Source organism: Astatotilapia calliptera, chromosome 17, assembly GCF_964374335.1.
Source record: "Astatotilapia calliptera chromosome 17, fAstCal68.1, whole genome shotgun sequence".
NCBI lineage: Eukaryota > Metazoa > Chordata > Actinopteri > Cichliformes > Cichlidae > Astatotilapia > Astatotilapia calliptera.
The window spans coordinates 34995528-35008270 of record NC_137438.1 but is presented as its reverse complement, the minus strand read 5'-3'; the positions used below and the strand labels follow the sequence as shown (position 1 = coordinate 35008270).

Here is a 12743-nt window from a genome sequence, read left to right as displayed (position 1 = left end):
TTTACTAACTAAATTACAACCATCTTGAGTATTTTGTAAGGTCCTTAAAGATGAAAAGTGACCACTGTTAACTGCAGTACAATACGTCATAATAGTGTCACAAAAATATCCATTTGATACTTGCAGGATATTTGAAAAGCACACACTGCTTACAGCGAGATTATCACCAGACTGCCTGCCAGCGGGCAGGTCACTGGAAAAGCTGTCGTTTTATTGAGCATTCACGTAATTATTACTCGATAGTATGACGCTGCTGACGTTTTAATTACAGGAAGTGGTTTTGGAGGCGATCGGATGGCATTAATCTTACAGGCCCAGGCAGAGAGATCCAGTCGCCCTTCACCGGGTACAGATAAAGGAGATAATGCGCCTCCACACCGGTTCATCCTGCACCGAGCCACCAAGAAGGGATTGTGTCTTACCGAACAACCCCCCCCCCCCCCCCCCCGCACACAATTCTCGTGTTCCGATTGGTTGAAACCATAGGTGTGTCAGGAGGTGTGTGCGCCATGTTGCGGTCCCTCTCTACGTTATTTCCTGCTGAGGATGACGTTTTTGACGGCAGGGAGGGAGGCAGCAGAGCCGATCAGCAGGCGCATCCGTGAGCGTCCCAGGCCCGAAGCAGCTCTCTCCTCCTCCTCCTCTGATAAAGCACAGGCGTCCATTCCGGCAGCGAGCGCTTGAAATGCTCCGGATAGCAGACTCCGAGCTGAGGTATTTACCAACATTTATTTCTATAATGTTATGTAACTGTGTAAGAAGCTCTCTGTGCAGTTGCCTGTTGATTCAACAAACTTTGTTATTCAATCGCGCAGAAAGTATAAGTGAAGTGGACACTGTGGCTAACTTTGTATCTCTTTTCTGTTAAAGCACACACACAGACACACAAACACACACTTGTCTTTAGTGAGCTGTATTGCGAGTGAGCTCTAGATAAACTTCCTTTAAGTCATGTCTTCATCTGTTGTGACTAAACCGCAGACGCACACTGGAAGGCACGCTTCCCCCTGCAGCCCCAGATATGCTTCTATGTCACACTCTGTGCAGCAATGCAAAGAGATACTTTGATGATGCAAGACTGATGTGGCTTTTACGTTTACTCTGTGCCTGATTTTTAAATTTATTTTTTCAATCTGTGGCCAGTGGATGACCTTGTTTTCGAAAAGTCCAAACAGCCGATCCAGATTCAGCACTGACAAATGTGAGCTGTTGCTTTTTTTTTTTTTTAATTAACAAAGGCTAAGAAAGGATGTGCAACTTTCCAGGTGACTAGAAATATGATGCCTTGTGTTTTGATTTTGGCTCCTTTGTATCGTCTGACGTGCTCTCTCCTGAGTCCAGCCGACGTCTCTGGCTGCAGCTCCTGTTTCCTCTTCTCCTTTAACCTAAAGATAGAGCCCTAAGGTCTGGGATCAAAGTTCCTCTGGGAGTTAAAACACAATGTCCTCTGAGGTAGAGGGGAAGCATGGGCTGGACTCAAACGGAAATATAGTCAATTAACTTTGCTGTCACCTTGTACTGGCTTTAATACATGAATGAGACAGGCCAGAGTTACAGGCATGATGAAACCATCAAAATACTGTGACATCCAACTAATCCATAACAAATGATAATAAAGTTCAAAATTTTTTAATAAGCTGTATTTAAGCTCTCACATTTTAGAAACTACAGCCTTAAAGTTTCACCTTTCTCCAAATTCCAAGACTTCACCAACAAATCGCCATACCCTCTGCAACATCCCTTCGATTTAACAATTCATTAAGCAGCGTGTAGTATGCCTTTTTAATTTATCTCTTATCCACTGTTACAGTGGTGGATATGGAGGTGGCATGGAAGGGTAGCTTCATTTTTTTTTTAAATTCAGTCTGATGTCAGTGTTAGCACATAACCTCCTGTTTGTGAGGGGCAGCCAATCAAAAAAATCAAAAAAAGCGTGGGGGTGATTAGAAAAGGAGAGGAGCAAAACCAATCACTGGGTGAACTGAGGGCTTGCATGAACACCTAGTGTAATATTATTAACTACTATTTCAAACTGTGAATTTTATACGTGTGTGTGTGTGTGTGTGTGTGTGTGTGTGTGTGTGTGTGTTGGACTCTAGACTCCAAGAAAAATAACAATATGTGGAAATGAGTATCATGGCTGGACTTTAACTCGTTGATCTGTGGTTTATCTGCTGTGTATTGTTGCAGAATGTACAGGAGTTGCTCAATCGACCCTTTGATGAAGAAATCTCTTTGAGCACCCAGGGGCAACAAATTTATCAGCGGGCACACGCTCTGCATCAAAGCAGTTTAACAAACCAGTTGGTCAGCAAGTTTGTCAATGACTGCCCAAAAAGTTTGCTGTGTTTTGTTAAAAAAGTCTTTAGACACAGGTATAATACACTCTGTATGGTGCAGTTGATGGCGTGCTGCAGGTGCCGGCACACATCTGTTTGCACACTCGTACTTATTTACCTGCATGGTGTCAGAGTCCTGTCACGACCTGTCCCCTAAATGCTGCAACACAAAGACTAGATAAACATACAGACGCATGCTCGGATCAATATAATCCTTGCTGATGGTGCTCAGGAGTTCACAGAGGGCATGTTTCCTAACACAGACAGGATTTTATCAACTTTTTTCAACCCCTTTTTTGTCATAGTGCATGCTTTAAGTTTAAAGTAGCTTAGACAGCGAAAGTTGTACAGTCACACTTGGGTTTTTTTCATGCGTGTCTTACAGATGTGTGCAACTGTGCAAGCTGAGATTGTGCATCGCAATTTCGGCAGATTTGATGTAATTAAAACACAGGTAAAATGGTAACGCAATACTGTAAAAAATGAATGAGTTGCATTTTAAGAGGGTTAGGAAAGCAGACCATCAATCTGAAACGCCTGTCTGCAGGGAAGACTTGTTTTTCTGCCTTTATCCTACAAACTGTGCGTCTGTGGTCACCTCCTTATTAGGTTTCGCATCCAAAAAATGCTTTGGATGGTTCTAATCTGCTTATCAAGAAAGTCTGCAGTAACATCTGCTGTTATAAATTACTGGAGGTTGGAGAGAGCACCTTACAGAACACGAACATTGGCCGTGGTGCTGTTGTGTTGCGTGATGGTTCAAACAGATGTCCTTTACCCCGCTGTGAGCAGCTGTGAGCTCCAGCAAACACCCACCCACACAACACGCAGCGAGATCCACTCTTGAAAGCAGACGTGCAGAAGAAGAGACAGGTCGACTGTTTACTTCTGTCTTGATTTTAATTCTCAAGAGACAAAAGTGACTTTAAATTGTGTGCCGTAGACCTAAAAGCTATTCACATAGTGTAAACAGTGTATATAATAGACACTATATGCTCCGTGCAGGTTCATATATCAGAGTGAAAGGCTTTGAATTTAGCTGTATGTGTGAATACTTTGGCTGAACAGATCGGGATTAAACGTGTGAAAATAAGTCATTTAGGATAATGTGCTGCTGTTGATTCACAAGGCACGGTTCACTTACGAACATAGTCCTCACAATACTAACTTAATAGAATTTTTCTTATGGCATTAGGACCCCGGTGGAGTGAAAGACAGTGCTTCATTTGCATTTTTCAGACGGTCGTCTCACATGTTTGACAATAAACATGCATTTCATTTTCTGTTTTAATATTTGCTGCTTGCTTGGTGCCTCCTGTGGAGTCATATTATGATGTTTTGTAAGAATGTGGTAAATGTTTCATTTGTGACCCACTGTTGAGTCCCTGAGAGGGTGTCCAGTGGATAAACCTCGGGATGCACTCACCGCTGTTTGTGTATTGTAAGATGAGATGAGAAATGCTTCATATATCAGCGCTTTAGTAGTCTTCATGTGAAAACACACTGCCTGAACTTGTCCATCTGTCCATCAACCAACCAGTCATCCATCGCTTATCTAGCAAATTGCATAACTGTATGAAAAGTTAAGCCAATGCATAAAATCTGATGGCCAGAAAGGGGATGGGGACTTCTAGCTGCACAAAGATGTCAAGTTGCATAGAAGTTAATGAGAAAACTACCATACTGCTCACTTGTTCTGTGACCTTAATAAACACTTTCCTGATCTGCTAATGTTCTCAGTCACTAGTTGCATGTCTTATTTAATACAATATGATATTAATTTTGTACATTATAGTCCTGATAGACTCTTGCAAAGTACGCTAAACTTTATCATATAGCTTATACCTTATAAATGTGCAGTGGCTCTTAATTTCCTAGTTCCATCCAACCTTCGCTCATCACATCAAGTTTCAAAATAAACATGATGGAGATGGTCAATACGATCAGTTTGATGTTTAAAAGGAGTTTGTCCAAACATTAGCAGAGGTGTGCTTTCACACTCACAGACTTCATTTTCCTCATCCAAAATCTCTCTCTCTTTTTTTTTTTTTTACAGTCTGGTGAGTGAGGGTTTGAATCCCTGATCTCTACCATGGCAGGGGATCACTACAGCCCCCCATCCCCACTGGGGGATTCCCTCCTGGGAAGTCCACTATGTGGAGACCTGATGGAGGATCTTCGTGATATCTCCCAGTCTATAGGAGATGATGCTCTGGGGTTTGATTTTCCAGAGTACCAGAGCACTGGTTCGGGGTCCAACAGCTCTGTCGCACTGGGTGAGTATGAGGGGTAGCTTCATCACCAGTTGAGATTGGTTTCCAAGAACATATGCCTCAGAGAATTAAAAAGCTATCTAACACCTTCTGTAGGGCTCTGGTCTACCTTGCTGTTTTGGTCAAGATTTGGAGCCTAATATGGCTTTAAATGACAATATTAGAAGCTCATTATTAGATCTGGCTTGACCCAAAGACCCCAATTTTAAAAACATATATTTACTCACATAAGTGCTACCCCAACTTCAACCCATCGGTGCCACTGGTGTACAGAGAGACAGGTAAGAAACTTGGTGGAAAGAATCAGGGGCAGGATCCTTAATCATGCCAAATGTTAAAACTTGTAACCTCTTGTCTTTTTTATCTTTTCTGCTGTAGAGACCTTGACCCCAGCCTCGAGTCCATCATCAGGAGTGTGCGGAGCAGCGGCTGGCCAAGATGAGAGCGGCAGCACCCTCAACCTCGAGTGCCGGGTGTGCTCTGACAAAGCTTCGGGCTTCCACTACGGGGTGCACGCATGCGAAGGCTGCAAGGTAAGAAACATGGGACTTAAACAGGGATCGTGTAGCCAGCTGGAGCACATCGACTGCATCATGCAGGCGTACTTTGGCGCGAGAAAGGCGATTAAAGGAGCGCAAAGATATTAACTTAATGAAAACACAGTTCACCTCACGGTTCTTTTGAATGGCACAGCTAAAAGTTTAAAAAAAGATGACGTGCATGCCTGAACGCACGCAGCACCAAAACACATACAGAAGCCTGGCAGCGCAGAGGCGCCTGACCTGGAGACCAGTGGAAACTTTCTGAGACACACAGCCGAGTCATGTGGGGTAGAGGACATGACGGCTAGGCCTGTCACCTCTGTCCTGGTTGGCACAGAGCCAAAGTCAATGACATTAATACACACACGCACATTTATAAACACACAGAGCAGCTACTGACACAGTGGACTGCTCTACTTTGCTAAATATTCCCTTTTGGGATTTGATGATTAGTAAAATGTAGTTTTTGCTGCTTTCATTTTTCCTTTATCTATGTTTTTGGACATTGGGTAAGTGAGACCGCTGGAATCAGTAACCAGCGCACGTGTTAAAAACCATAGAGGACGGTCGCTGCGTTGTTTGTGCAGTCACATGAGATCATTGCACCCTCACAGCTGGCCGCAGGTTGTTGCTGCTAATCTGAGATTTATTTGCTACTTTTGCATGAGTTTTTAAACTCTGACCCTTTCTCCCTTTTGACGTCTCATGCTTTGCTTCTCTTTAATAAAGATCTTTCGCTTTTCCACGACATTGCCACTGATTGGAAATGCGATAAACATGTCTCTACTTCTGCATCTGCACATAGGTTGGGGGGGTTTTCTGATAAAAACCAATGACGGTTGATCACTGTGCTGGCTCTAATGCTAAAAAAGTGCATCTGGTGGATAATCTATTGCTGTCTAACTCTGTAGCTGCCCACGGGGGCTCTGTTTTACGACACACGTCTCATTCATCACCACAGTCTTGCTGTCAGAGCGGCTGCCAGCGTTGGCATGACACCTATCACCGTGTCACACAGCAGCTGCTGAAGCAGGGACGTGATGACCTTGAACTGTTGGACACTGCATATGTGACGGGGCGTGCTCTGACGGCACTGCTTCTAAACTCTCTGACTGCAGTAATCTTGCTTCTGATATGTCACAGTCACAGTTCGCGGTTACCATGCTGGATGGGCTCTGTGGAGTATTTTCAGCACCTCGCTTCAAAGAGAGGCGCACCGAGCAGTGGGACTGTGAACGCGCTGTGATGTTGCCCTACCAGGGTTTAAGTCTGTGGTGATAATGGGCCTGAAACATTAGAGCAAAGGAGATATTATTAGAGTCAGGAAAAGCCTTTAGTGATAGAAAATTGAAAAAATGAGAGAGACTTTTGCTCCTAAGCGTTGCACAATCGTTCTCTTTGTTTATGTTGTCAGCCTTGCTGCTCGCCTCCCGGCTAAGATATCGCAGCACAGTACTGGCCTCTGGTTGTGTCTGTTTTTCCAAACACAAACATGCAGGGACATGTATGGCATAAACACACACATCTGTTTTTCCTCCTTCTGCAGCTCTGTAATGTTATGTAATGCATTTCTGATGACTGTAATATGGCCTTCAGTGCTTTCTATTGGCTGATTCCACCCACACAAAAGAGATTCTTTTGCTTAAAATTGACACAAAAGTGGCGTATGACGCATAATAAAACTAATAAAATTATAAAATAGCTGCTATTCAGCATAAATTCAGCCAGGTGTAAGATGATGTCTTTAATGACCATTTGGCCTGTTGGAAATTTTACTGATGTAAGTGGAGTATGCATTAGAATATCACGCGCCTTGCCTTATCTGAGGGCTATAACGTCTCCTCCAAAAAGAGATGTTCTTCAAAAAAAAAGGTCAAATCTACTGCACATCTTTAGAGATCCTTTCCTTTAAGAACAGGTGTAATTTCCCTCAAATGCAATCCAAAGATATTAACATTGATCTTGCCAGAGCTTAAAAGGTGCACATTTAATACAAAAATGCATAAAATATGCAAACTGTTAACTGTTTTGTTCATGACTCTGAGCAGGGTGCTAATGCAAAGGCACTGGATCCCATTCACTAATATGTGCGTATTAATGTACTTTGCACATGCAATACTATGCAAGTCTTGAGCCATATTTCTTTAAATCTTTCTTGTAAAGTGGGAAACAGACTGCTGCAGTATAATGAAACGTGTGCAAGCATACATGGAAATAGAGTATATAAGACAAAAACAGAATTTGTACAAAGGTGGTGCAAAATGTGTTTGCAGAGTACAAATGAAATCTGGTAAGAAAATATGGATATATTGTGCATTTTTTGCTTATGCAGTGTGGTTGAACGACGACCACTGAGAAAGCTAAGTGATAACGTCTTTTTGTTCTGTCTGTCACATCAGGGTTTCTTTAGGAGGACCATCAGGCTGAAGCTGGAGTATGATAAGTGTGAGCGGAACTGCAAAATCCAAAAGAAGAACCGAAACAAGTGCCAGTACTGCAGATTCCACAAGTGCCTCTCTGTGGGCATGTCCCACAACGGTAATGGAAAAAGTTGAAAGTTTGCAAAATATCAGCCAGTGTAGTCACAGTTACAGGATTAGAGTAAACAGTAAAACATATAATCTGAGAACAAGCTCAAGCAACCAGTGATAAACTTAAAGGTCAGGCTAAGTTTGCGAGCATTAGCTACCATAAGCTAGCTATTATAAGCTAACCAAAAGGGTAAAATTGTGATTCTACCTCTCCGACATCTGTTGATATGGAAAAACTGGTATCATACATCTTTTCCCCATATGTGGAACTAAGGTTGCAAGTATGTAACAAATTACTCTGATCAAAGCACTGCTGAAACATCGCAGTGAAAGAACTTGAGGGTGATTAGCCCGATGCACCGTGAACTGCCAATAAGAGTCTGAACATCCTCAGTCTCAACATGTGCTCTTTAAAACATCAGCAGGTTGTCGTTCCTCGGTAATTTAGCTCTACTTCAGTCAAAATGCTTTTGCTGTGACATCTGGCCCGTCGTCTGCAGTGAATGCTGGAGGGTCACTGAGTTTGTTGTGATGACCTCCCACTAGCAGCATCAGAAACATGAGAGGAACATGGCATGCCTCAGAAGAATAGAAATAGAACAGGATGTACCAGATCTGTTGTACGTGATTTTCTTTCTTTCTTTCTTTCTTTTTTAGGGTACTAGTGCATATTTGAATCCTTGAATCCTTGAATATTTGCTGAGGCAGCATAAGCCTTATGGCTCCATATGTCAATTTATTGTGCAATGTGAGGGGGAAAAAAAAAAGAAAGTCCTGTGGCAATTTCTAATGACCAGTGTTTTATGTACCAGCCATCCGGTTTGGTCGTATGCCCCAGGCAGAAAAACTGAAGCTGAAGGAGGAAAGCAAGATGGTTGAGAAAGATGTGGAAAGTCCCTTAATGTCTGACCACAAGTTTCTGGTCAGGCAGATCCATGATGCCTACATGAAGAACTTCAACATGAACAAGGCAAAAGCACGGCTCATACTCACTGGAAAAACTAGCAAGCCGGTAAAGTGGAAAATAAAGTTTGAGAATATTCTCTGCTCTATATCTCTGCCCTCTGCCTCACCGACAGATTCTGTATTTCCCAGCAGCCTCTCATCATCCACGACATGGAGACGTTCCAGCTGGCGGAGAGAACGTTAGCGGTCCATATGACAAACAGCAACTATCCGGAGTCTGACAGCGTCCTCGGACAAGTGAGTCCGGCTGTGTCGTGCGGGGAGCTTCGGCAGAGGGAGGCCGAAGCCAGGCTCTTCCACTGCTGCCAGAGCACCTCAGTGGAGACTGTCACAGAGCTAACGGAATTTGCCAAGGCTATGCCGGGTTTCCAGAGTCTGGATTTGAATGATCAGGTGGGTTTCAGGTTGCCTTCTATGGTAAGAAGTGGAAGGAAGAGCAGATGAGTGTTCACATGCTATTGCTTTTCTATTTACCTTTTAGGTGACTCTCTTGAAGTACGGTGTTTACGAAGCCCTCTTCACACTCTTGGCCTCGTGCATGAACAAGGACGGCCTCCTGGTGGCCCGTGGTGGAGGCTTTATCACCCGTGAGTTCCTCAAGAGTCTCCGCCGACCATTCAGTGACATGATGGAGCCCAAATTCCAGTTTGCCACACGCTTCAACTCTCTGGAGCTGGACGACAGCGACCTAGCTCTTTTTGTGGCTGCTATTATCTGCTGTGGAGGTAAAAGGCCGATAATAGGTGGTAGAATAATAATTTAAAAGAGAAAAAGACATATTTGAATTTTCCTTCTTCATTATCTTGTCCTCCCCCACTGCTCCCAAAGATCGTCCAGGCCTGGTAGACGTACCTGTAGTAGAGCAGTTGCAGGAAAGCATTGTTCAGGCGCTGCGGCTCCACCTGCTGGCCAATCACCCAGATGACACCTTCCTTTTCCCCAGGCTGCTGCAGAAGTTGGCTGACCTCCGGGAGCTGGTCACTGAGCATGCTCAGCTGGTGCAAGAAATCAAGACGACAGAGGATACTTCCCTGCACCCGCTGCTGCAAGAAATATACAGAGACATGTACTGAGTATATGAACTGAGAAATGCATATGAATGTACAGGAAGGAACAGCAATGCAGCTTCTGAGGCTGCTGCACAAACCGGAGCAAAACAAAAATCTTTTTTTAAGGAGGGGGGAGGCAGCTTTTGTTGGGAAAGTGACTGCTTCCACTTCATTAAGAGGTCGCACAGTGGAAAGGGAGCGTTTTTTTTTTAACCATAGATGTGCAGAGGTATCATTAAAGGGTTAATTTGGTTGACCAGCAGCACCAGAATGTCTTGGAGCTGAGTGCCTTGGATGCTAGCTTTTACACATGTGAAGAAAAGTGAATCTGAAGCAGGCTGTGCATATTATTTATGTACACATATCAAAAATATACCTGGGTATGACTGCTGACCTCATGTGTGCACTGAGGATAACTATGCCTGTGAACATAACAGATTAGGGCCCTCTGGATGTGGTTTATGTCATTTTCTTGTTCTGTTACTGCGTACTTGTGGCACGTTTGCTTTGACTACCTTGACAACTCGCAGAGAACTGATCAAGTGTCATCGTTACTTGCTGCACGAGTTCAGGTTTCTCCTGTTTTGGGCACAGCTTCTGCCTTCAACACATAACAGATAATTAGCCTTACTTCTCCCGCAGGCAATAATCTGTTATTTGATGTGTCATTTTTTTATTCATCCTCTGCCCTGCTGTTAAAAGCCAACACAGCGTGATAGCTCACTTTTTTTTCCTTTTAATTCAGATTTTCAGTGTTACAGAGTACATGTTTATGTACAAATCCTGCCATTATGTAAAACTAAATCTCAAGGAGAAAAATGTGCTAACAGCCAGTACTTTATATTTCCAATACAAACAAAATAATCTGTTAATTAGCTTGTGTTGTGTTTTGGAAATATAACAAGACTGCCTTAACCTCGGTGTAAGGGACATGTGTATTTGCAGGCCTCAAAAAGAGGAGCTGATCACCTTATTTTTCTGTACTTGGACTCTGAACCGCGATGTAGCATTGCGAAGTTGTTGTGGGTCATAATGAAACATTTTATCTTTTATATATATGTGTAAACATGCTGTTGATGTTAAATGTGTTGTAGTCTGAAATAAACTAATCTATTTAACATCACTTTCTAAATGAAGCCATGAGCACTTCAGAACATACACCAAACTCTTTATGGTGGAAGGTTGTTTCTGTGACTTATTTCATTTTTTTCTTCATTGTTGGTAAATCAAATTCTGAGGTATTATGTATAAATTTTGACTTTTAATTCAATTCAATTTTATTTATACAGCGCCAAATCACAACAACAGTCGCCTCGAGGTGCTTTATATTGTAAGGTAGACCCTACAATAATACATACAGAGAAAAACCCAACAATCATATGAACAAGTACTTTGGCAACAGTGGGAAGGAAAAACTCCCTTTTAACAGGAAGAAACCTCCAGAACTGCCAGGCCCGGTTAGGGTGAGAAGAGGAAGACAGGATAAAAGACGTGCTTAAAGTAAAGTGAGTAAGCACAGGGTGGGCCATTTATATGGATACACCGTAATAAAACGGGAATGGTTGGTGATATTAAAGTCCTGTTTGTGGCACATTAGTATATGTGAGGGGACAAACTCCAGATCGGCGCACAGAATTTGCAGAATGGGCAAAACAAAAATTGGAACAGGACCCTCAGTTCACGCAGAAGATTTTGTTCAGTGATGAGGCAAACTTTTATGTGAATGGTGAAGTTAACAAACAAAACCACCGCTATTGGTTTGACACTAACCCACATTGGATGGATCCCTCCAAGACTGTTGGAACAACAAAAGTGATGGTTTGGTGTGGTATATGGGGTACAACGATAGTGGGTCCATTCTTCATCAATGGAAACCTCAAGGCTGCTGGATATTTGAAATTGCTACATGATTATGTGTTTCCCTCTTTATGCACTGAAGCTGGCACGTTCCCTGAGTTTTTCCAGCAAGACGGTGCACCACCACATTATGGGTGCCAGGTCCGAGCATTCCTAGATGAACAGTTTCCTGGAAAGTGGATTGGTCGTCGTGGGCCAGTTGAATGGCCCCCAAGGTCTCCCGATCTGACCCCCTTAGACTTTTATCTTTGGGGTCATCTGAAGGTAATTGTCTATGGTGTGAAGATACGAGATGTGCAGCACCTGAAACTACGGATACTGGATGCCTGTGCTGGCATTTCTCTTGCGGTGTTGCTATCAGTGTGTGAAGAGTGGGAGAAGAGGGTTGCATTGACAATCCAACACAATGGGCAGCACATTGAACACATTTTATAAGTGGTCAGAAACTTGTAAATAACTCATGAAAGAATAAAGTTACGTTGAAACCAAGCACACCATTGTTTTTCTTGTGACATTACCAATATGTTTGATCTGTCACATGACCCTCTTCCTATTGAAAAAACAAAAGTTGTATCCAAGATGGCCGACTTCTAAATGGCCACCATGGTCACCACCCATCTTGAGGAGTTTGCCCCTCACATATACTAATGTGCCACAAACAGGACTTTAATATCACCAACCATTCCCGTTTTATTACGGTGTATCCATATAAATGGCCCACCCTGTACTTACTCAGAAGTTTAAGTCAACAAGTCAAAAATCTGAGATATTAACTTGATATTTTGACTTAGCTCTTCCTGCCATTTTTCCCCTTTCAGTGGTGAAAACAAGCTTTCACATTTCGTTTGTCTGAAATAAATTATGATTAAATTATTATTTCATTGGCTAGAAATAAAAATAAAAAAGAAATACATAAATAAAATAGAAACTTTTACCTACTGGACTTACATTTTGACTGTAGGAAAAGTACTTTTTGCTATTCATGCTATCAATTAGTCATTCAAATATTATTAAATTGAACTGCTTAACATAGTACAGTATTTAAAGTCACATATTTTACAGCTCTCTCTATGTCATTTTTAAAATACAAGTGACGCTGTTATAATCGTTGTAACCACATTATTATCGCTTTACAGCGCCATCATATTGTAATACTTTTGGTTGTCTTACCGCTCCAGTCCAGTCG

General features: G+C 42.5%; 1 protein-coding gene across 4 annotated transcripts; it reads left to right on the top strand.

Annotated features, from left to right (window-relative positions):
• Nucleotides 1-528: 528 nt before the first annotated feature.
• Nucleotides 529-10823, top strand: pparaa (peroxisome proliferator-activated receptor alpha a). Of its 4 annotated transcripts, XM_080291259.1 has the most exons (9): nt 585-714; nt 4396-4615; nt 4845-4893; nt 4991-5145; nt 7554-7692; nt 8498-8697; nt 8781-9044; nt 9133-9376; nt 9480-10823. In XM_080291259.1, the coding sequence occupies exons 2-9, from the start codon at nt 4544-4546 to the stop codon at nt 9722-9724; spliced, it is 1368 nt and encodes a 455-aa protein (XP_080147385.1). In that variant the 5' UTR covers nt 585-714; nt 4396-4543; the 3' UTR covers nt 9725-10823. The 4 variants fall into 4 exon arrangements, with proteins under 4 accessions (XP_026002456.1, XP_080147386.1, XP_026002455.1 ...); XM_026146671.2 differs by lacking the exon at nt 4845-4893 and having other exon boundaries at nt 529-714; nt 8784-9044; XM_080291260.1 differs by lacking the exon at nt 4845-4893 and having other exon boundaries at nt 529-714; nt 9595-10823.
• Nucleotides 10824-12743: the final 1920 nt, after the last annotated feature.